The sequence below is a fragment of the Mustela nigripes genome, chromosome 17, assembly GCF_022355385.1.
Source record: "Mustela nigripes isolate SB6536 chromosome 17, MUSNIG.SB6536, whole genome shotgun sequence".
In the NCBI taxonomy this organism is placed as follows: Eukaryota; Metazoa; Chordata; class Mammalia; order Carnivora; family Mustelidae; genus Mustela; species Mustela nigripes.
In genome coordinates this window covers 33,168,335-33,193,173 of record NC_081573.1, presented here as the reverse complement: position 1 = coordinate 33,193,173, position 24,839 = coordinate 33,168,335, and the positions used below count along the sequence as shown (strand labels likewise).

General features: G+C 40.9%; 1 protein-coding gene across 1 annotated transcript in view; it reads left to right on the top strand.

Moving 5' to 3' along the window:
- The window catches only part of PSME3IP1 (proteasome activator subunit 3 interacting protein 1), a 36,404-nt gene that overhangs the window by 202 nt on the left and 11,363 nt on the right, over positions 1-24,839 (top strand). The window contains exons 2-5 of the mRNA XM_059382444.1: positions 11,509-11,650; positions 12,183-12,281; positions 12,697-12,819; positions 18,042-18,174. Of these exons, the coding sequence (XP_059238427.1) occupies positions 11,524-11,650; positions 12,183-12,281; positions 12,697-12,819; positions 18,042-18,174 (482 nt within the window). The 5' untranslated portion in view covers positions 11,509-11,523. The remainder of the gene's footprint in view (positions 1-11,508; positions 11,651-12,182; positions 12,282-12,696; positions 12,820-18,041; positions 18,175-24,839) is intronic.

Genomic DNA, 24,839 nt, shown 5'->3' with positions numbered 1-24,839 from the left:
GGCTTAGGGGTGGGCGTCGCCGAGGTGAGGGGGTCTCGCCTCCCGCACGCTGGTAGGTGAGTGTGGCCTGGGCCCTACCTAGCTTGGCAGAGAGACCTGGGCTCCAGCTTCTTCGCTGAGGAGATGGGGGGCTACGTTTAATGTGAGGTTTAGGGTGAAGCCGGTTCTCAGTCTGCGCACTCGCCTAAGTGCTCTGAGTCACTGGGGCCAGGGGCTTGCTGGGGTCCGCCTAAGTGGAGCCGAGGGAGCGGGGCCAGGGGCTTGCTGGGGTCCGCCTAAGTGGAGCCGAGGGAGCCCGCGGGAGGGCGTCCCCAGTCGTGTGGGGAAGCATCCCGACCCTTTCTAGCGGTCTGGGGACTTCGGGCCTCTTGTCGGCTCTCCTCCACCGTTTCTGCTAGCTGGGAACACCCAGGCTCCAAGGGAGGAGCGGGCTCTCTCGCAGGGGTCTTGGGAGGGCTCCAGGCGACTCAGGCGATGTGGGAGTGACTGGAAATCTTTGAATCACAGAACTCAAGTGTAGGATGGGAAACACACTTACTATGTACGGTGTACCATTTGCTGTGCTCAGTGCATTTTCTTCTAATAGATAACAAGCCAGCATACTCGTTTTGCAAAAGAAAACTTAGGAAACTAAGACCGAGGGTTGAGGGATCTTGTTTGAGAGTTGTTTGCCCACGTGAATGTCTGTGCACACAGGTGTAAATGTGGAGACCGACTCGTTCAGAGCAGTGGTTCTTAATCTAGTAGAAAACAAGATTTTCAGCGGCCCGTTTAAATGCAGATTCTCCGACCCTGCCCCCAGACAGTCTGACTGAGTAGGTCTGGAGTTGGGCGGGGGAAAGCCAAGTGCGGGCCTGGTGGTCAGAATTCCCAATGACCTCTTGTGTACCAGCTGAGAGGTAAGGTTTGTTTATTCTTCAGCTCTTTGGCTTGTTGATGTGCTGACAGGAACCCCATAAAATGATTTGGAGGGCACTGCTTCTGAAATCCTCGAATCAGGGTTTATACTCCTTTTTGATACAAGGAATTGAACTGAAATAAAGACAGCTTTTACAGTCTTTTAAATAGAGCACAAGAGGAGCTGTTGACAGTTTTTAGGGGTCTGCAAGCAAAGGCCGGCCAATTATTTTTCTCAGCTGAAGTGGTGTTGCCTTAATTCCTTACAACCAGGAGGGGCTGTGTCAAGACCATTCACCTGGCTAGCAGTCTTCCTTTCTCCTTCTAAGAATCTTGATGTTTGGTAGAGTTAAGCTGTTGCCTCAGATATTGAAAACCACATAGCTGTAGTGTGTGGTTCCGCCATAGGCTCCACCATATTGTAATTATGCCTCTGGGGCAGCGGAATTAAAAAACTTAGTCTGCTCACTATTGATCACTTTCTGAAAATGCTTTGTCTTCAGTTCTTAAATATGGTCAGTTTCACTCGTTATTTGTAGAATGTGTTTTTGGTTTTTGGTTTTCTGCATTTTCATGATGCAACTGTGGATGTGTTTTTGTTGGATTTGGTGTTTATCAGACCTTGAATGAGCGAATTAGTGTCTTTTCATTAGTCCTGTAAAATTCTTGGCGAGTTTATATTCATATATTGCTTATGCCTCATTATATATCGCCTTTGCTGATTTAACACAGAGCCTTTCACTCTAATGTCTGTGTTTCTTTTTTTTTTTTTTTTAAGATTTTATTTATCTAAAAGAGATCACAAGTAGGCAGAGAGGCAGGCAGAGAGGGAAGGGGGTGAAGCTGGCTCCCTGCTGAGCAGAGAGCCAGATGTGGGACTCCATCCTAGGACTCTGGGATCATGAGCCAAAGACAGAGGCTTTAACCCACTGAGCCACCGAGGCCCCCCTAATGTCTGTGTTTCTTACTCCCTTTTAATTTTTCCATACTTACATCCTGGATAACTTCTTCTTCATTAAATCTCAGTTTATTTCTAATCTGTTATTACACTGAAATCTTAAATTCAGTTAGTGCGTTTTTTGGTTTCTGAGGTTCTATTTGGTCCTTTTTCAAATGTGCCATGCCACTATTTTACAGTTTCTTATTTCACTGCTGTTAATTTTGAGGCCTGGTTTTTATTCTTTAAACACAGTAAGCGTTGTTTTATAATCTATGTGTGCCAGTTCCACTGTGTGAATTCCCTTTGGGTTTATTTCTTTTGCTCATTATTCCTGCTTTTTTTCTTCCCATTTCACCTTTACTTTTATGGTTTAGTTCTTTGGGGTATTGGGTAAGATGGAGAAGGGTGCAGACTCTGCACCTTTTGTGAACTCCTGGCTTTGACTTTTGTTTCTGTTGCTTCATAAGGGCCTCAAAACAGCAGTTTTCAAAGTCATTGTCAGAGAAATCCTTAGTATGAAAACCAGTTTGAATATTGGGCTTAATTTCTGGTATCACCTTTTCTTGGGTTTTGGCCATATTTTTTACTATCTGGTTAATCTCTGTGTTTAAGAATTATTTAAAAATTTCTTCCAGATTTTGCTTTTATCATAGAGGTAGAGGATTGGTCTCAACTACCTAGCCCGCTGTTTCTGGAAATGAAAGTCCCCCACCTTTTTAAGATTTTTTGTTTATTTGACAGAAAGAGAGATCACAAGTAGGCAGAGTGGCAGGCAGAGAGAGAGGGGGAAGCAGGCTCCATGTTGAGCAAAGAGCCCAATGTGGGGCTCAGTCCCAGGACCCTGAGATCATGACCTGAGCCGAAGGCAGAGGCTTTAACCCACTGAGCCACCCAGGCACCCCAGAGAGAGAGAGAATCTTAAGTAGGCCCCAGGCCCAGTGCAGAGCCTGCAGGGCTAGATCCCAGAACCCTGAGATCACCACCTGAGTCTAAATCAGGAGTCCCACGCTTAACTGACTGAGCTGCCCACATGCCCCAGCCCCATTTCATTTTGATTTTTGGAATCTGAAATTTGTGATTTCAGGGAATCTTGAGTTAAAGATCATTTTTCTCTGTATACCTAAAATTTTTACCACTGTTCCCTATGCAGTGTCCGAGCTACTGTCAACGTTAAGCTTCCCTGGTTCTTTTTTTTAGTCTTCCTTCTGTGAACTCCTCAGTGCTTAGCTTCTGTCTATTCTCTTATAGCATTTAACCTCATTCTTTTCCCCAAATTGCTTACATGCCAACCTTATCTCTTTTTCTGAATGTAAGTTCCTCATTTGCTAAAAAGTAGAGTACCAGCTGAGTACCTCGCACTCTGTGCTTCTTGTATGTGATAGGTCACCTGTCAAGATTGACCTCAACAATACAATTGAATGAGTTAGTTGGCCTTGTATGGCTTTTGTAATGAAAAGCCTTTTTCCCCTTATATTTGGTCTTAGGAGTTAGACAAAAGCTAGTGGCAGTTGGAGGTGTGGGGGGAGTAATTTAGTGTGGTTTATGTTCCAAAGCCAGCCTAGCCAGTAAAATAGTGTATAATCAGAGCTACTTTCGAAAATTTTTTTGGGAGGCATCATATTGGATATAGGTATACCCGCACAGCAAAATTCCAGCATGGCCAGGTTTTTCCTCCAACTTTGAAACAGATGCTGTTTTTCTTTAAGTCTCAGGTGAAGTAGCTGGTTTGCGTTTAGGAGTCATAGTGTGTAAACAAAACAAAACAAAACAAACTAATAGAATTGTACATAATGAAGGAAGTGCTTATACACTAAGAGGGTTACGTGGACTGGAGAACTGAGGATCAGCTAAGGGGATTGGTATTTTATGTTCTCTTTTTCTTCCAGTGCATATAGATAAATTCAGGGTAATTGCACGTATGGTGAGACTGTTCTTGTGCTATGGAAAGCTCATTGTATATATAAATTTATTTAAAAAAATTTTTTTTATTGTGTGTGTTTTTTTAGATGCCTGGACAACCAGAAGATTACTACAGATTGCTCTTTATAATAAACATTTTTAAATATGACTGAAATCGCATATGCTCTACGCAGATGTTTAGATTCTTTTAGTCTCCTTTGCTGCTGGAGTATGTTAAATAAGCCTTAGTGTTAGACTGAGGATTCCTTTGTCAAGTAATAAATGCTAGTAGTGTTCCCTGTTAGTAGTTGTCACGCTCTGAAGTTTTAAAATGTATAGAGAAAGCCCTCTTGATCTGAATTACTTTGGCCTGGTAGAAGTGACTTCCAGCAGAAAGCTATCTATTTGGAATAGAGTTGAGTTTGCCAGATGGCAAATTCCTCTTGCTGTCCTGCATTTTGAAGTCCCATGTGACTTAAACATCATGGTAAAAATGTTGGAAGGGCAATACTTAAGTATATTTGCTGATAAAAGGAAATTAGATTGGCCTATTGTTTTGCTACCCAGAGAGAAGCCTTACAACACCATAACACAGAAATCCGATCCCCTCTGGTGTATTTTTATACTACTGTCTGTCTAATGTTAGAATTTGGAGGGGGTAGTGGCCAGTGATGTAAACACTTAAGTAGTCTATCATCACAGAATTCAGTTCCGTAGGAAGCCAGATCTCATTAACTTGTATAATGGCACTAGGTAAAAGGAATAATTTTTCAAGTCAGCAATAACCGTTACTTTGGGGGTAGCAATGTAAGCTTTCTGTCTTGTATAGCATGCTGTGTAAGACACTGAGCCCGTTTTGTCCCACCAATCTGGAAATTAAATACCACAGTCTCCAGTACAAACACAAGACTGCAGTGTTTAACAGTTACTTTGGCTTGAAATATAAGAACTTTGTTTTTTTTTTTTTTTTTGGATGTCAAGCAAATTTGAAAACTATGTTCTTTATTTGTGTCGGTTTGAAACTTTTAAGTTTGGACAAAGTGATTTTGGTATGGTTTTGGTTTTCCATGAGTTCTCTATTTGGAGAAGTTAGATAATCCTTTTTAAAAATAATGTAATGTTTAGTCTGGTAATTAGACTTGAATTACCTTGGAAATAAAAAAGCTATATGAGGGGACGCCTGGGTGGCTCAGTTGGTTAAGCGGCTGCCTTCGGCTCAGGTCATGATCCCAGCGTCCTGGGATCGAGTCCCACATCGGGCTCCTTGCTTGGCAGGGAGCCTGCTTCTCCCTCTGCCTCTAGCCTGCCACTCTGTCTGCCTGTGCTTGCGCTCTGTATCTCTCTCTCTAACAAATAAATAAAAATCTTTAAAAAAAAAAAAAAAAAAAAAAGCTATATAAGAGGAGGAAGGTTGACAACATGTATTCTTTTTTTTTTTTTTTTTTTTTTTTTAAAATACTTATTTGACTGCACAAGCAGGGGGGGCAGCAGAGGGAGAGGGAGAAACAGGCTTCCTCAGTGAGCAGGGAGCCCGATGTGGGACTCCATCCCAGGACCCTGAGATCATGACTTGAGCCAAATGCAGACACTTAACTGACTAAGCCACCCAGGCACATGTATTCTTTTTACAATTAAACACACTGAACAAAATGAATATTCCCAATGTAAGTCCTCTTTGTTCCTACATGAATCTTCATCCCAGACCTCTGGGCTTTGTGTTTTTTTTAATTGTCCTAGCAAATGAAGGGGAAAAATAAGAGACTTGTGAAAATTTTAGCTAGGCACTTGGAATTAGAAATAAACAATTTCATTTCCAGTTTTTGCCTCCTTCCAGAATGAGGTAAATGAGCTACAGGTAGTTATCACCTCCCTCTTGCAGAATAAACAACCAATGAAAATTGAACTCAAAAATGCTTTGTGTGGGAGATATTTGTCAGTGTAACAGCATTTTTTAGTCAGTAGAAATTAAAGGAAAGTAGTGAGTTATTCTTGAAGAAGACATCAACTGTATAATACAGGAAAGCGATTTAATTTTTGGTCCTGTCTTTCCAGCTATAAAATTTTGTCATGTTTTAATAGAATTCCCTATGGGACATAGAAGCTTGAGCAAATGCTTATGTAACGTCTACCATTTTCTATAACTTACATTGGACGATACCTCGGAATACTCACGTGAGATCATTCTTCCCTGCTTGAATTCTTCAGATTCCCTTTATGGTTGGTTTATTCAATAAGTATTTATTATCTGCCTAATATATGCCAGATACTGTGCTAATAAGCACTGTGGATACAAAGGGCCGCTGGAACAGTCACAAATGACAGAACATAATGAGTGGCAAGTTAACAGATTGCTTGAGTAGGGGCGAAAGGAGAAACAGGGAGGCTGATGGAAGGGTGTTGTAGTAGCCCTTGCTGGATGAGGCCCTGAAAAGAAGAGATTAGCAAGAATTCTTCTCTTAGAGGATGATTAAAAAGAGGTCATTATGAGGTGGAAACAGCAGAACTTGGTGACTGGGGAGATGTAGTGAATTGAAGGGAGGAGGAGTCTAGGTTCATGTCTGGGTTTTCAGCCTGGGAAACGGGATTGATCCATATTTATACCCTTCATCATTGCCCCGTACCTGTACCATTCACTTTGGCAATTCATTATGTGTACTGTTATCTCGTGGTAACTAGTTCAAGAGTACTAACTCTTTTGAAGTTGATTTCCTCTCTGCACCACATAGGATCTGGCACAGTGCTGGACACAGAGTTCAGCATTCAGCACAATGTCCAGTTTATTTAAATTGAACTATTAATAAAACAGTAAAATAGAGAACCATGCTAAAGGGAAAATACAGAATTACCCAATTATATATACATGTAAATTTTTCCTAATTTCTCTGTTTGGTGTGATCCCTTTGCTTACGTATTATGTATCTAATCCCTGTGTTTATATCACTGATGCATTTGCTCTCCACTCCTTGATATTTCTCTCACTCCGTAACCAGTCCAGGGCTTAGCTTTAGTATTTCCTAGTAATGGCCAACCTTTCAAAACCTTTTGAAAGCATGTGTCAAACACTGTGCTAAGTGCTTTGCGTGAATTACCTTGTTTATCCTCCCCAAAGCTCTCTGTTGTGCTGGACTGTTTTAATCCCCACTGGGGAGTGCAACCTGTGGATGAGAGAACCAAGACTCTAAGGACCTAAGTGACTTGCCAGGGCATACAGGGTATACAGCTTGTAATTGGCAGGACCCAGGCCTCCGGATTTCAGAGTGTAGTATTTATCACTACCTGTGCTGCCTTGTGTAAGGAGACCATCCCAGAACGTACTCGTTACACACTAGGGGGACTGGATTAGGTCGTAGGGAAAGGTGTGTGGAGTGAAGTGTGCTTCTTGGCTGTGTGTATTTGACAGTGACCTTTTGACTTCTGAGAAAATCTGAATATTTCTGGAGAAGGAATATCCTGAACATTAGCGAGAATACTCAGGAGTGTGACCCCTTGTTCATGAACATTTCTGTCCCGGTCTCTGACCTCTCCTAACACAGAAAGATGATCAGATAGCCAGGAGTGCCACTGGTGACAGTGAAGGCAAGGAGGAATGATGGTTGAAGCACCAGGGAATGAGGACCTGTGGAAGACGTGTAAATTCTAGAAAGAGAGGATTGACCAGTGTGAATTCTAACGTTGCCCCTTTTATTTTTAATCTATTTTTTATTTAAAGATTTTATTTATTTATTTGACAGAGAGAGAGATCACAAATAGGCAGAGAGAGAATGGGAAGTGGGCTCCCTGCTGAGCCAAGAGCCCAGTGCAGGGCTCCATCCCAGGACCCTGAGATCATGACCTGAGCTGAAGGCAGAGGCTTAACCCACTGAGTCACCCAGATGCCCCTAGTCTTGCCCCTTTTAAACTCACAGAAATTCATTATAATTAGGTTGGCCTTCTAGCTTGTTTTATTTTGAGATCAAAGGAATATAAGGATTATAATACTAGCTGTAAAGAGCAGACTTTCCTAAGTGTTCATTATTTTGACTTTGTGTTTTCAGGAAGGCCTCCCTTTGAGAGCAGTAGTTTCTCTGTCAAATTCTAGAGCCCCTGTCTTTCAGTTTCCTCTTTTCAGTGTGCTTCTATGTTTACATTTTCAGTAACCATCTCTGATTCCTGGTTTTGTCCCTGTGGTGTGAAAGATGGTTAATAGTTAATAGCACAGACTCAATTCTTTGGGTAGAAGTTGAATTCTAACATGTAGGAGAAAAAGATTGGTGAGAAAGAGAATAATAATTTCTTGGAATCCTATATGTTTATCTTTTCCCAAAATTGATAAGTGTTGGGAAGATGGTTATTTCTCTAGAGTTTATATTTCAAATTCAAACCCTCTGCATGTGTATCTTGAAGGCTTTGTCCCTTGAGTTTCAGGGATCTTTGTTAAAGTTAAGTGGAGGTAGGTTCTTCATTTTCCAGAAAATTCAGCAGGCTGTAAAAATTAATGATTTTATTTTCTTAATTTTGAGTTATAAGAATAAATCAGTCTGCATTCTTATATAGATGGAAGCACATGAGATTCTAGGTTTTCTTCATTTTGGCCTGCTAAAACACTTTTTTCAGTATTAACATACATGTATTTTTTCATTTATTAAAATGTACAATGAAAATGAAGAGATGATTTAATAGGAATGCCAGGGCATTGTCATTTCCTAATATTTATTTCCCAGGTTTAAATCCTGTACACTCTGATAAGTTCACTGCTTTGAGACACTATTCTTTTTCTCTATTTCATAAGATTAAGAGAACTAGGGATGTTTGGCTTAGAAAAGTGGCAGATTAGGAGGAACGTGGGAGTTGTCTTCAAACAGTTAAAGCATTTTTGGGTTGAGGAAAGGATTTGGCTCCTTTTCTGTAGTCCCAGTGGATAGAACCTATGTGTGGAATTTATAGGGAGACACATTTCAATTTGATTTAAGGATGAAATGTTCTACTGGTCTGATCTACTTAGGGTGTCAGCTGGCTGGGAGCCAGTGCATTGGTCCCTGTTCCGAAGTTTTAGAATATGAGTTGGATGAAAATCTGGGGATGTGTGGTAGATTCATATGTTGGATGGAAAATCATATTAGGTGGAACATAAGGACCTGACCCTCTCTGAATTACTTACCAGGAAACAAGGGTGGGGGGAAGAAACAGATAGTCAAATTAGGGTGAGGGGGGAGAGCTATAGCCAACAGACAATAAGAAAGGGGGACATCGAGAGTCCAGTGTGTCTCTCCCATTCATGAGAGTCCCAATTTAAGACACTTGAGAATGCATTGGCTCTTGTTTCATAAGAGGTTATTCTACAGAAATTGAGGGATTTTTTTGGCATGGTTAGCAGAGACAGAATAATTGTTTCTGTAACAGGCCTCTGGCTGGAGACATTGAATGAGGCTAAATCAGAGTATCCAGGTTGTGGACTTTAGGTGGAAACAATAGCTTCTGCCAATGAATTTGGTTTTGTTTGTAGTAAATTTCAAAATTCTCTCTCAGGGTTGTTACATTGAACTAAACTTTAGCTGCAGTGGGATTTAGGCTAAAACTGTTGTCTTGTTCAGAACGTTTGGGTTTGTTTTCTCAGCTTCCATTTTCACCTTTATTAAAATGTCTACATGAGGGGCACCTGGGTGGCTCAGTGGGTTAAGCCTCTGCCTTCGGCTCAGGTCATGATCTCAGGGTCCTGGGATCGAGCCCCACATTGGGCTCTCTGCTCGGCAAGGAGCCTTCTTCCTCCCCTCTCTGCCTACTTGTAATCTCTCTGTTAAAAAAATAAAATCTTAAAAAAAAAAATGTCTACATGAACATTTTCAGCCTGAAATTTGGTATATGAAGAAAGCTGAAATTGACATGTCCTTCTTTTCAGCCAGGTTCCCAGGTTTCTGGGGAGGGGACTAGTGAAGTGGATAAGAGTATGACTTTTTTATGTCATACCTGGATTTTGTTCTCAGCTCTACCATTTACCACCTTTTATTACCTTAGAAGAGTGACTTAACTTCTCTGGGCTCCCATTTCTTCACCTGTAAAGAGATAATATTTCTCACAGATCAGTGGGAGCATAATGAGATACTATGCATAAAAATGTGTTTAGTGCATGATAAGAGACTCAGTAAAATGGCAGCTACTTTATTTTTGTGCTGTCAGTAGACTTTTTTTTTTTTTTTTTTTTTGGTGAGGGGAAGGGGAGAGAGAGGAGGGGAGATAATCTTAAGCAGACTCTGTGCTAAGTGCAGAGCCCAGCTCAGAGCTTGATCTCACAACCCTGAGATCATGACCTGAGCCAAAATCAGAGTCAGAAGCTTAACCAACTGAGTCACCAAAGTGCCCCAGTGGAGACTTATTTTTGTTACTAGGGGTCATCTTGGAATGGACATTGAGCTGTGCAGAGTACTTGTTTCCTTGTTAGGGTGTAATGCTATGAATAATATGTCTGAGTAGAGAGTGAATTCCACATTTCTTCAAAAGGAAAGAAATTAGCAAAGAAAAGCAGAAAGGCTCAAAAGGAGTAATTCACACTCTATTACTATTTCCTTCTCCCTTCTTTCTGAAGAGAGGTTTAGGTGGAAGTATCTAGATTTGGGATTTGGGAATCTTGTGCATCAAGATATGCATAAAGTGGCTGAGGTCATGGTGGGAGTGAGAAAAGAGAAGGACTGGAGATAGACTGAATTTTTTTTTTTAAAGGTTTTTTTATTTATTTGACAGAGAGATCACAAGTAGATAGGCAGGCAGAGGGACGGGGTGGGGGGAGCAGGCTCCCCGCTGAGCATAGAGCCCAATGTGGGGCTCGATCCCAGGACCCTGAGACCATGACCCAAGCTGAAGGCAGAGGCATAACCCACTGAGCCACCCAGGCGCCCTGAAGATAGACTATTTAATGGCATAGATTTGTAGCTCACAGAAAGGAAGGTCAGGAAAGAGATGGAGGACTCAGTGTAGGCTGGTGCAGAGGACACTGAATCTGAAGTTGGGAGGTCTGGGCTCTAGTTTCACTCTCTCCAATTGGGGTTTTGTGTGCCTTTAGGCATATCCCTTCCCTGCTATACAGACTAGACTTCATCTCCAGGGCTCCTTGAATACCTGAGTTTTTCCATTCTGAATCCATTTGGAAACAATAACATGCAAATGGAGATAGTGGAATGTTCCTGAAACAGGAATTTCAAGAAGGAACAATGTCAGAAGTCACAGAAATAAAGGAAGTGAGATCTAAGAAAAAGATAGGATGCCTGGGAGGCCAATTTTTCTAGAGAGGGACCAAGAAGTATTTGCAGTGTTGGACTTACTATGGAACAGCACATGATAAGAATCATTCCAGGTCCTCTTGCTGACTTCATAAATAACATAAAGGTTAATAAAACTGCCTGATACATTAAGAAAAATGTAATCATGTGCTTCACCAATGATCTAGAAATTAAACGACTAGAAGATTTCTTCAAAGTTGAAGGGAATTTTGAGGTAGTCTGTTGCAAGGTGAGACAGAGTTAAAGCTCCTTGTTTCTCTTTAGAATTTTTTCTTTTTAAAGATCTTACTTATTTATTTGACAGAGAGAGTTCACAAGTAGACAGAGAGGCAGGCAAAGAGAAAGAGGGGGAAGCAGGCTCCCTGCTGAACAGAGAGCCTGATGTGGGGCTCGATCCCAGGATCCTGGGATCATGACCTGAGCCGAAGACCGAGGCTTTAACCCACTGAGCCACCCAGGCGCCCCTCTCTTTAGAATTTTAATTGCAGTTCTCACTTAAAGTGTTTCATTTGTTTTTTGTAGACCTATTGCTCCATTATGGATGGAGGGGATGATGGTAATCTTGTTATCAAAAAGAGGTTTGTGTCGGAGGCAGAACTAGATGAACGGCGGAAAAGGAGGCAAGAAGAATGGGAGAAAGTTCGAAAACCTGAAGATCCAGAAGGTATATGGGCTTATAGTCCAGCATTCAACATAAAGATCTCTAATCTTCCTAATAGCCCTGCAGAGTAGGTACTTATGTCCTAACTTTGGAGTAAGGGGGTCTGAGGCTCAGAGGCGTGCAGGAACCTACATAAGGCCTCTGTGGCCACAAGCAGAACCAGGGTGCTCACTGTCCACTCCACTTGCTGCCTTCCAGAAGATTCTGCTAGTCCCTTCTGTCTATACAAGTGGATATAGGATCTGAGTGACTAAGAATGTGGCTAGTTTGTAGGGTGGGCCTGCCCCCCCCCCATCCAGTTAATGTGTCTCAGGCGGTGAGCCCTATTGACATTGGTAGTTGTCTTAGAACTGCTGGCCCCTCTCCGAGCTCCCAAGGGAAGCCATGGGCTTTGTACTATTTTTGTGTTATCCTTGCCCTCAGATCGTGCAGAGACTTGATCTTTAAAATCCTTTGTGATTCCAAAATAATGTGAAAAATTCTAAAGTATGTGCTTTTTCTTCCCCCTCCCTTCTCCCCCCTCCCTTCCTTTCAGAATGTCCAGAGGAGGTTTATGACCCTCGGTCTCTCTATGAAAGGCTGCAGGAACAGAAAGACAGGAAGCAGCAGGAGTATGAGGAGCAGTTCAAATTCAGTAAGCTTCTGAAAACAGTCCGACACTCTGCAGGGCCTCTTCGATGCCTTTTGCCTCATGCGACACTTTTTCCAACTAGCCATGGAACTGGCTTGATTGTCTAGTCTCTAGACGTTCATTTGGTGGAAAAGCGACAACCTTCTGCCTTCTAGACCACATTGAGCATTTTTGTTTAGAGCTCAAGATACCCATTTTAATTCTGTGCTAATGTCTAGTAATGGGAGAAATGCCTTGATTTTATGCCATGTTACCTCTCCAGAAGCCGAGGTGTTTACACATTCTTTCTTCTAATCCTCTAAAAGATCAGCTGTTTATTTAAAAAAAAAAAAAGATTTTTCTTTCTCCTTTTTTTTTTTTTTATTTGACTGTTTTCCCCTTAGCTTGCTAAGTGTTCCTTATTTGGTTATTTCCTCAGAAAACATGGTAAGAGGCTTAGATGAAGATGAGACTAACTTCCTTGATGAGGTTTCCCGGCAGCAGGAGCTCCTGGAAAAGCAACGGAGAGAAGAAGAACTGAAAGAACTAAAGGAATACAGAATATCCTTTGTGCTTTGAGAAATCTGTACGGTGTCCCTTCTTCTCATCAACGTCTATGGATTTGAGTTTCTTCTTTTTTAAAATTTTTTAAATTATTTATTTATTTGACAGAGATCACAAGTAGGCAGAGAGGCAGGCAGAGAGAGAGAGGAGGAAGCAGGCTCCCCGCCGAGCAGAGAGCCTGATGCAGGGCTCTATCCCAGGACCCTGGGATCATGACCTGAGCTGAAGGCAGAGGCTTTAACCCACTGAGCCACTCAGGTGCCCCTGGATTTGAGTTTCTTCACAAATTGAGTGAAAATAAGGTTTTTCTGTCCAGTGACCCCTGCATTCCCTTTCAACACTGGTGTCCCTCTGATTGAATTACCGGAAGTGATTTATGGGGTTATGTTGCATGTGAGAGTCTGTTGTATTCAAAAGTCTAGATCCTTTAGGATTAACTAAAGGCCTAAATCCTAATAGTCAGTACCCGGGTATTTTTGCCTTGAGGGATTAGACTCTGAAACAGATGGGCAATGCAGAAAACTCATCCAGGGGAAAAATTGGCTTCTGAGTTTTAAAAGGAAATGTTTAGCAACTCTCCTGTGTCCATATTAGGACCTTCCCTAGAAGTGTAGCCTGGTCTGTCCCCACAGAAGGGTAGAGAAAACAACAAAGGTGACTTCAGTTTGGCTCAGTATTGCCTTTTTCTCCTCCGCTTGCATTAAATAGGCATCCCATCTAGAACTTGGCCGAGTCTGAATTCTCAATTCTGTGTGCCACACCCCCTGACTCATCACACTGCCCTTGCCCCCGCATCTCTTCTTTTTCTGCTCTTTCCGATCTCAGTAACAGCACTCCTATGCCCCCACGTGCCTGGGCCAAAAACTACTTCCAAAATGTACTCCAGATCTGTGCAGTTCAGCTCCCTCCGTGCTGCTTGGGACCACTGTGACCACCAGATTAGTCTCTGCTTCTGCTCTCGCCTGCAACAATCCATTCTGCAGACAGCAGTCAAAAGGAACATTTGAAAACATATGTGGAATTATGTCACTTTCCTGTTTGAGACACTAGTGGCTTCCTGTGATATTTAGACTTAAGTTAGACTTAACCAGGCCTTGCACAGTTTAGGCCAGACCTCCTTCCTGTTGTGTTTTGTACTCACTCTTTCATAGTCACTAGACTCTAGCCTTTTGGTCTTCTTTATGTCTCTGTCACACTGAGCTTTGTGATTTCATTTCAGGGCCTTTGTATTTGTTTTTTGGTCTGGAATGCTCTGCCTTCAGATTTTATAAGGCTGGCATTTTGTAGCACTTGAGTGTCAACTCACATCTCCTTCCTTCCAGAGACCTTCCCTAGGTACCCCATATAACATTTCACTGAACCATGTCACTGTGTATGATGTCACCTTTTATTTATTTATTTATTTAAGATCTTATTTATTTATTTGACACAGAGAGAGAGAGATCACAAGTAGAGAGGCAGGTAGAGGGAGAGGGGGAAGCAGGCACCCTCCCCACTGAGCAGAGAGCCCGATGCGGGGCCCAATCCCCCGACCCTGAGATTATGACCTGAGCCGAAGGCAGAGGCTTAACCCATTGAGCCACCCAGGCACCCCTGATGTCACCTTTTAATAGTAATTTTCACTATCTGAAAATCTCAATTTGCTTACTGGTTTGTTTGCCTCTTTACCACTAAAATGTAAGATGCATAAAAATAGTGACTGGTCATCACTGATTTCCTTAATGCCTGGCATGTAGGTTCTTATTGTATATGTGAACAAATTAATGAATGACTCTTAGGAGAGGTTAGTGAAGCCACCACAGCTTTTTTCCTATGAGAAGGATTATTTGACTATTTCAAGCTTGTATGTTGAATAACCTCACTAGTGTGATTGAATAGGCTTTACCTCTAAAATGAATGATACAGCTGCTTGTATGTGCTAGTTGTTTTTTGTTTTTGTTTTTGTTTTTGTTTTTTGTTTTTTGTTTTTTGTTTTTTTTTTCAGGGAGCATGTAGTATGTCCCATTAAAGAGTTATGTAGGAGGGGCTCCTGGGTGGCTCAGTGGGTCAAGCCTCTGCATTCAGCTCAAGTTGTGATCCCAGGGTCCTGGGATCGAGCCCTGCATCGGACTCTCTGCTTAGCAGGGAGCCTGCTTCCTCCTCTCTCTCTCTCTCTGCCTCTTTGCCTCCTTGTGATCTCGGTCTGTCAAATAAATAAATAAAATCTTAAAAAAAAAGAAAAAGAGCTATGTAGGAGAAGGTGTGGGCTGATTCTCAGGGATTTGGTTTAAATCAAGGTGACTGACAGTGGCTGAGATAAGGGGGCAGCATGGGTGCCCCAAAACCTGCTGTGAACTGGTAGCAAAAGACATGTCTTCCAGTCCCAGAGTTCCTAGTGGAATTCGGCATGGCACTGAAGATCGGGAAGTCACACCTCAATCCCAGCTGCTGGATTGAGGCTGACTCTTCTGGAGCTCCCCTCCCCTCCTATCCTCCCTGGTGACTCCAGAATAATAGTGTGCATCGATGTTTGTAGAGGGGGCAGAAAGATGGATTGAATTGTGTCAGGCACCAGACTTTTTCCCCCTCAGGAAATACATTAATTATACCAATCACTAGAATAATGTCTTCTTTTATGTGCTTAATTCAGCAGCCTAGCAAATAAGCTGCATCTCCCAAAGCAGCGTTCTGGGGAGCAGTGTTGGTTTGGTGTGAAGGTGCAGGGCCCCTTAGTTTTCAGCTCAAAGGGAGGAGTAAGTAGGGCAGCAGTAAGGTGGGAGAAGCTTTCCTGCCCTGCTGACTTTACAGAACAACATTGGGGAGGCCCCAGAGGTGTTGGATTTTCTTGGAAACTTGGTAAGTTCTGACTGTCTAGAACTGAACAGCATTCTAACCCACTGATACATAAAGCAGGCATCCTAGCTTGCAGGTAGCCAGAGACATGTCGAGTTGGAGGAGATGGAACTGAATGGTTAGCCGTTTGTTTTTTGAAGCTCTAAATCAGGAGCTGGTTCGATTGTTATAATATGACACATTTTATGATGTGATACTTGTAAAGGCAGAGAAGCTGTGGTTTGTGCCGTAAAAACAACAGAACTCTTGTTTGCTTTAGGTTAAACCAGCATTTAGCAATTATTATATATGTTAAGAACTATGTAATTTTAAAAAGTGCCTCATCTAATGAATTCTTTGATATTTTTGAGGGGTGTTTGTGTTTTTAAAGCATTTTAGGGGGAGAAGAACTTTAAGCTTAAAAATGGCTTATGCTTTGGCTATGGATCAAAAGTAATAATTTTACCCCCCCATGTCCCCCAAAAAGAAAAGTTAGAGGCTTTTTTTCCCCCACTTTAAAAGAATAAAAAGTGAAGTGCTGGTTTCTGCTTGTGTCCTACTATTATAAAAATGCATGTGTTTTGTTGTTAATTTTTTCCATTTTTGTTTTACTTTTCAATATTAAGAATTCTGTAAGAGTTTATCCCTTACCGATGGAGTTGCAGGTAAAAATCTGCATGCTGGTGTTTTTTGTCAATTGGTATTAGAAGGACGAAATGTGATTCTTTCATTTTTATTCTAGAAAACCAAACGTATAATGCTAACATATTACCAGCTTCCATGTTGACTTTGAAACCTGGTTTCAAAAACACAGAATAGTACTGAGCATTTTGCATAATCCCCATGAATACTGCAAATATTTAAGGTAACTGGTGCTTGTAAGAGCAGAGTTAGTGCCTGAAGAGTGATCAGAATGAGAATTTCCTGATTTCTGGTACCTAGTTTTCTTAGTGTTCAAAGACCGTATACCTCTCTGCCCACCTGCTCGGACTGATAATACCTCCTTCTTAGATTTCTTGGTCACTAGATGTCACTATTGTACCAGTAAGGCACTGCTACCTCTTAAAGAATTGCACCACATCTAACACTTAAAATTCTTGCCTAATGGATTGTGAGAATATGAAATGGAAGGAGGGGAAGGGCTGGTGGAGAGAACAGAAGAAAGTGACAGACCTTGACACACAGAGATCGGTCGCATGCCTGTAAGCAGTGAAGTTACAAGTGAGCTGGTTATACTTTATTTTTTTTTAAAGATGTGTTCATTTATTTTAGAGAAGGAGAGAGAGTGCACATGTGACCGCATACAGGAGGGGCAGAGGGAGAGGGAGAGAGACTCTCAAGGTGCAAGTGAACTCCAGAGAAAGCATGAACAGGGGGAGGGGAAGAGGGAGAAGCAGGCTCACGGAAGAGTAGTCAGAAGATGAGGCAACTTGATGTAGGGCTTGATCCCAGGACCCCAGGATCATGACCTGAGCCAAAGGCAGATCCTTAACCGACCAAGCCCCCCATGTTCCCCTCGTTGAACTTATAAAAACTTTTTGGTTCATGTGTTGTATATGCACTGGGGTTTCTCATTAAGATCACCTTGAAGAGAGGGGTGCCTGGGTGGCTCAGCGGGTTAAGCCTTTGCTTTTAGCTCAGGTCATGATCTCGGGGTCCTGGGATCAAGCCCTGCATCGGGCTCTCCACTCAGTGGGGAGCCTGCTTCCGTCTCTCTCTCTCTCTCTGCCTGCCTCTCTGCCTACTTGTGATCTCTGTCTGTCAAATAAATAAATTAAATTTAAAAAAATAAAAAGATCACCTTGAAGAGAGGTTTAAAATCATTTCCTGGGCCTCTGGAGGTTCTCATTCAATAGATTTGGGACAGGGGAGGGACTCTTTTTTAATGAGCCTTAAGGTGCTTCTAATGTTATCTTGTACCATCAGAGCAATCTGTCTTTGTGGTATCCAAGATTGAACGCCACTGATGGTCATAGGACATTCTGCAAGATTTTATTTTACCCTTGAGCAAAAAAAGCAAATACTTAAAAATTTTCAGGGAAGCCACATTTTTTTCTGTGGCTTTTGTATTTCTTAAGATCTTTGTTTACCCCAGCAAACTGTGGCCCTGTTTGGGGGGAGGTTTTCTGACTGTAATTCAGATTTTCACTGAGAATCAACGGGGAAAAGGTTGCTTTTCTGTAATAGATTTGGCTTGATTTGCCTTCTTTCTCCATGATTACCTTCATTTCTCTTCGAATCAGCTGGATATGATGGGCAGAATAAAGAGGAAAGAGTATTGTTTTGATATAAACAGAGTAAACATTACATGGCAGACAGGAAGAGCTAGTGGATTATGTGTCTCTCCTTGACTTACCATTGTCCTGCTATAGTTCTTTTTGTTTAGTTTGACCCTTAACCTCTAACACAGTAATCTCAACAAAGTTGGAATTTCTCCAGAAAACAAGAAGGAGGTGGAGAAGAAAGTGGCTGTGAAACCCATAGAAACCAAGAACAAGTTCTCCCAGGCCAAGCTGTTGGCAGGAGCTGTGAAACATAAGAGGTCAGCCAGCACTCACACCACTTCAGTCTCCCTCTGACTGTGTACTCTGAAATGCCACTTACAATGGTAGCCGGAACAAACGGTTACCTAAGCGGCAGTCTTGGTGACTTTTCTTTGGTAGCCCTACCGCTCTCTCCCCCCCAGATTTGGTATGTTCTGTATTCTTGGAACCTTGTCTCTCTGATTGTTCATTCAGCAGGGCAATAGCTACTCTTCATTGGGCACCTGTCATGTGGCAGGCATTGTGTTAAGTGCTTTCCATTGTGTTAATGATCTTAACTCTTTCCATAAGTCTACATAGTATAGGTTTAACTGTTAAAAACCTTTGTCCAAGGTCACAAAGTAATAGGAGAGGTGGACTTCAATGTTTGAGCATCTGTTTCTAGGCAAATGAGATAGCGAGTTGTGTGAAGGGATTTGGGTAGGGTGTCATGGGAGCAGGGAGGAGGAAACCCACAGCTCCCTGGGGAGGGCCTGTGAGCTCAAGTTGGGGAGGGTGTTTGAGGGGGATGTTGACCAGGTAGATGACTAGGGCTTTGACAGGCAGACAAGGAGGAGAACATCCTGGGCAGTGGGAATAGCAGCTACAAAGGCACTGTGGCCTGTGAGACCATGGAAGCTGTGACTGTGGCACAGACCTGACTGGGCTCCTTGCTGATTGATGTGGGGTGGTGGCATGGCCTAAGAGGTTTTGTAAGTTCTGTTTTAGTTTTGCTCCTCCCTGCTAAATCTTGAAATGGCTCCAAAGTAATGAAATCTGGTTGTTTCAATTTGACCTACAATACCATGGATGAAATAATGTTACTTGTTAGTGCAGTCTATTAGGAAAATCAATATGGCAGCTAGCCACATGTTTTCAGGGAAGTGTGTTGATGCACTGTTGTGGTTTGGCGCCCCATCCGTCTGCTGCAGATGTTCCTAGGAACATTACTTCTGTATAAAAATGTTGTCATGGTTTAGCAGTGCAGGGGAGGAGTAGCAATAATCTGAAAAGGGCCAGTTACCTGAGCCATGATTTATTCCTTTCAAGTTTTTCATGGGAGGGGCAGGCAGAGGGAGAGGCAGGGAGGGAGAGAACGTTAAGCAGGCTCCACACCCTGCGGGGAGCCCATTGCAGGGCTCCATCTCTCAACCCTGAGACCATGACCCAAGCCGAAATCAAGGTAGATGCATAACTGACGGAGCCACCCAGGTGCCACTCTTCCTTTTAAGTTGACAGAAGCTTTCATGCCTGGTCCAGTGTATTTCGGCATTTGGTCCTGGGTCGTTTTACTGGACTTCTCCAAAGTGGGCACTTAGATACTTCTCAGCAGTGTCTTGCTCTTAGCAGACCTTGCTATTAGGACTGCCTCCCTTACTTAGTCCTTAGCTCACCTTTTATTAGATCATCATTTATTGTTGTTTTGTGTGGCAAGATGCTAAATGAGTCTCCTGGGGCAGCATTTCCTCATCTACCCAGGCTTGGGTTTATTAGAATCACCCAGGAGTTTGTTAATGTGAATTCTAGGCCTCTCACTAACTCTGGTTCATTAAGTTTGAAGTGAGCTCTTGGAGTCTAATCTTTCAAATCGCATGGATGATTCTGGTGCTTGTAAAAGAAAGTCTGATGGCGGTGTGTGCCTGGGACATGATCAGCTGATTGAGCCAACCTCTGTGCTCCCTTTTCCTACCCTGCCTTCCTCACCCCATGTTTCCAGATCTGCTTGGTCGTTCTGCATGTCTTTACTTTTAGTAGTTTTGGGGTGTGTGTGTGGGGGGGTGGTGTTTGGTTTGGTTTCAGCTACCTATATAGATATCCCTAAACAGTATAATGGCTTGCTTGGTTTTGAACTTTATAAAAATGATTTCATTCTGTATATGATCTATGAATTTGGTTTTCACTCCAGTTGTTTCTGTGATTGAAACAATTTTGTGTGTTTGTTCACATATATATAGCTGTAATTCATTCATTTTCCTTGTTGTATGATTGTGCTTTATATGAGATACCAAAATGTGTCTTTTCTCTTGTGGATGTATGTTTGAACCATGACAGATGGTGTTGAAAGGTCCAGGGCATGCTTTGTTATGTATGTGGAAATGTTTCTCCAGAGCTCTGCTGTCCAGTATGATAGTCCTTGGCCACCTGTGGCTATCTAAATTCAAATTAATTAGAACTAATTTAATTAGTTCTAATTTAAAATCAGGTTCTTTGCCACACTAGTCACATTTCAGGTGTTAAATACCCATTGGAATTAGTATGTGGCTAATTGCTGCCCTACTGGACAGCACAGATACAGCAATATATAGTGATTTTGTAAAGTACTGTCTCCTTGTGGTCCTAATTTGCATTTCCTGGTAACAAATGTAGCTGACATATTTTGTATGTTGATTTACCATTCATATGTCCTATTATGTGGAAAGTCTGTTCATATATTTTGCCATTTTTCTACTGGATTATTTGTATTTTTCTCACCATTTATATCTTTTCTTTTTACTTTCATTAGTTAATTTTAAGGTTGTCAATATATTTGATTTTAAGGTGGTCAGTTTTTTGTTTTTGTTTTGTTTTTTAAGTAGGCTCCACTGCCAGCATGGAGCCCAACGTGGGTCTTAAACTCACGACCCTGAGATCAAGACCTGAGCTAAGATCAGGAGTCAGATGTTTAACCACCTGAGCCACCCAGGGCCCCAGAAGCTAATTTTCTAGCAACATTTACTAAATATTTCTACCTTTCCCCAGTGACCTTCAGTGTCACCTCTATCTTAAATCCTTGGGTTTGTATGGGTGTTCCTTGTTTTCTGTCCCTTGGGTCTGTTGGACCAGTACCACTCTGTAATTATTGTAGTTTTTATTACAAAAAAATCTTGGTATCTGGTAGGACAAGTCCTCTTACGTTTTTCTTGGAGGTGTATTGTCTACTGTTGACCACTTTGTTCTTCCATATACATTTTAGATTTTGATATGTTAAAATTTTAGATTTAGATTAAATTTTAGATTAAGGTCTCTTATGTTTATTGGGATCTTACTAAATGGGTTGATGAATTTATGGAGAGAACAGATCTTTATGGATGTCTTTCTACACATGGCATATATCTACATTTATTTGTTTCTTTAATGTCACTTGATACAAGTCTTAACAGATTTTTTTCCAAAAGGTTGTATATATCTTTTGTTAGATTTATTCCTAGATGTTTTAGATTTTATTTTTCTGCTGGTTTATAAAAGTGCAGTTGATTTTGGAATATTTACATCTAGCTACATAGCTCTTACTAACCTGAGCAGTAACACTCTAATAACTCTTACTAACTTTTATCAGTGGATTGCTTTGAAATTTCTATGTAGAGAGTCACTATCTGTGAATAATGACAGCTTTATTCTCTTATACCTTTTAACTTCCTTTTTTTCTTTTAAAGAATTTATTTATTTATTTATTTGATAGAGCACAGAGGAAGTAGGAGAGGGAGCAGCAGACTCCCCACTGAGCGGGGAACCTAATGTGGGCCCAGGACCCTGGATCATGACCTGAGCCAAAGGCAGATGCTTAACTGATTGAGCCACCCAGGAACCCCTGATTTCTTTTCTTTTCTTTTCTTTTTTTTTTCCCGTATCTTAGTGCACCAAGCAATTACCGCCAGTAAAATGTTAGAAACAATTACTGTGCACATTCTTGTTTTAGACAGAACATTTATAACTTCTTACCATTAAGAATAGTTGTTATTGTTTTTGTTTTTTCAGATCTCTTTTATTTTTATTTATTTATTTATTTAGCTCATGAAGGCTTTATTACACATTGTCATATCATAGGTTGAAAAATGAACTTCAGATGCTGATCAGATATCTTTTAGTAGTTTAAGGAAATTATGTTCTTAGTTTGATAAGGTTTTTTGTAGCCACAAATTGTTACATTTTGTCAATTTTTTTCTGCTTTTGAATTTGTGGCTTTTTTTTTTTTTTACTCTGTTATGGTGAAAAATTTAAGGATTTTTCTATCTTGTATTCCTGTGATAAAACTAGCTTGGCTGTGGTGCCTAGGTGGCTCAGTGTGTTAAGGCTCTGCCTTCGGCTCAGGTCATGATCTCAGGGTCCTGGGATTGAGGCCCACATTGGGTGCTCTGCTCAGCAGGGAGCCTGCTTCCCTTTTACTCTCTCTGGCCTGCCTCTCTGCCTACTTGTGATCTCTGTCAAATAAATAAATAAAATCTTAAAAAAACAACAAAAAAACCCAAAAAACTAGCTTGGCTATGATGTGTTATTTTGAAATTTTTGGCAGGGGGCCGGGCGCCTCTGCTTTCGGCTCGGGTGGTGATCCCGGGGTCCTGGGATTGGGCCCTGCATTGGGCTCTCTTCTCCGTGGGGAGCCTGCTTCCTCCTTTCTCTCTCCCTGCCTGTCTCTCTGCCTACTTGTGATCTGTCAAATAAATACAATCTTTAAAAAAATAAAATAAAATAAAATAATTTTTTAAAATGAATTATGATTAACATACAGCATTATTAGTTTCAGATGTATAACGTAATGATTCAGCAATTCTGTGCATTACTCAGGGTTCTCTATAAGTGTAGTTACCAAACATTATTACAGTCTTATTAACTATAATCTATGTTGTGCTGTATTATAATTATTTTTAACTCCACTGGGTTTGGTTTGCTAATATTTTGTATAGGTTGTTTCGTCTGTGTTCATAAGTGAGACTTGGTCTCTTCCCTCCCCCCTCTACTTTTTCTGATTTTCATATGAAGATTAAAAGTAGCTTCATAGAAGGATTTAGGGAGTGTTCTGTCTTTTTCTGTTCTCTGGAGGAGTTTGTGTAAGATGGTAATGTTCTGTTTTGTGAAAATTTGGTAGAACTCCTCTATATAATCAATTTGGTCCCTGCTTTTTAAGATTTGGGATTATAGGGCTATTTAGGTTTCTTCATGTTTGTTTTTTGTTTTTTTTGTTTTTTAGAGATTATTTATTAATTTATTTGACAGACAGAGATCACAAGTAGGCAGAGAGGCAGGCAGAGAGAGAGGAGGAAGCAGGCTCCCTGCTGAGCAGAGAGCCCAATGCGGGGCTTGATCTCAGGACCCTGGGACCATCTTCATGGTTTTTTTGAGTCAGTTTTATTTAGTTATATTTTCTGGGAGTTTGTCCATTTTGTCTTGTTTCACATGCATTCGCTAAAGTTAGTATTTTTTTTCTGATTGCAGCTTTCTAATTGTTCCCTTTTTCATCCCAGATATTGATGGATTATTTTATTCATATTTTGGCTAGTTTCTTAATTTCTCCTAACTTCTTTGGGATATTCTTTACTTCCCTCAAGTTTATTCTCTTATAATTTCTGTTACAAATGAGTGTCAGGTACCTAGCTAATTAATTTTCAGCTTGTCTTTTCAATTATAGGCACCTAAAACTAATTATTCCTCAGCTTTTATTGTACACAATTTTGTATTTCCAGCTAAGTATTTTTAAATATCCATTATGGTTTCTTCTTTGACTCCTAAATTAGAAACAGTTTTTTAAAGTTTCCAAACATATTGGGGTAACCTAACTATATTTCATAGGTTCTAAGATGAACCTTCCCCCCACACACATTTTTTTAAATATTTATTTATTTATTTATTTGACAGAGAGAGATCACAAGTAGGCAGAGAGGCAGGCAGAGAGAGAGGAGAAGCAGGCTCCCTGCTGAGCAGAGAGCCTGATGCTGTGTTTGATCCCAGGACCCTGAGATCATGAGCCAGAGAGAGGCTTAACCCACTGAGCCACCCAGGCACTCCCCCTCCCTACCCCCACATTTTAACACCTTATAGCAGTGGTGTTTTAGAGTCTGTGATACGTAATACTTGTCTTTTGTTGCTGATTTCTGCCTTACTTGCATTGTGATTTATATGTACTGATTTTTAAATTGCTTTAAACTCCCTTTGTGACCCATTCCTGAGGTTAATTTTTGTAAATGTTCTAAGTGAGCTTGAGAAGAATCTGTGTTTTGCAATTGTTCTAGTTTTCATGTAGGTAAAACCAAAGAAGCTTGTTAATTGTATTGTTTAAATCTTCTGTGTTTTTACATCTTTGTCTGCTTGCTTTCTCAGTTCTTGAGTATTTTGAAATCTCTCATTATAGTGATGTTTTCTTGATTTTTCTTCAGAATTCTGTTGAATATATATTTTAAGCTCTTTAATTAGGAGCATACATGTTCAGAATTGTTATTTCTTCATAGTGAATTAAAATACGTTTGATTATAAACTGACCTACTTTATGTCTTATAATGTTTTTGCTCTTAAATTCTTTTTCCCTAAAATTATAATAGATAGCTCAGCCTTCTTTGGGTTAGTATTTGCTTTGGTAACTCTGTTCCTCTTCTTTTGTTTTCAGTCTTTCTGGGTCTCAAGTTTTTGTTTTATTTTTGTTAAATTTTTTGGTGTGTCTTACAAATAGCTGGTTTTAAATTGAGGATGTTGATCTTTTTTAATAGGTAGGCTTGGATTTTTTAGCATTTTCTTTTATAGTTTCTGCTATCTTAATGTTGTCATTTTACCTTAAAAATATTTTTTCCTCTTACTGTTTTTTATAAAAAATTACAAATTTTAAAACGTTTTGTTAGTTTTCTTTCAAGGTTTTGTGTTCTGTTTTTGGTGCCTAAACTTGCAGCTTACCAGGAATACTTCGCAAAACCTAAAGTTAAATAGCTATCTTACTTTCCTA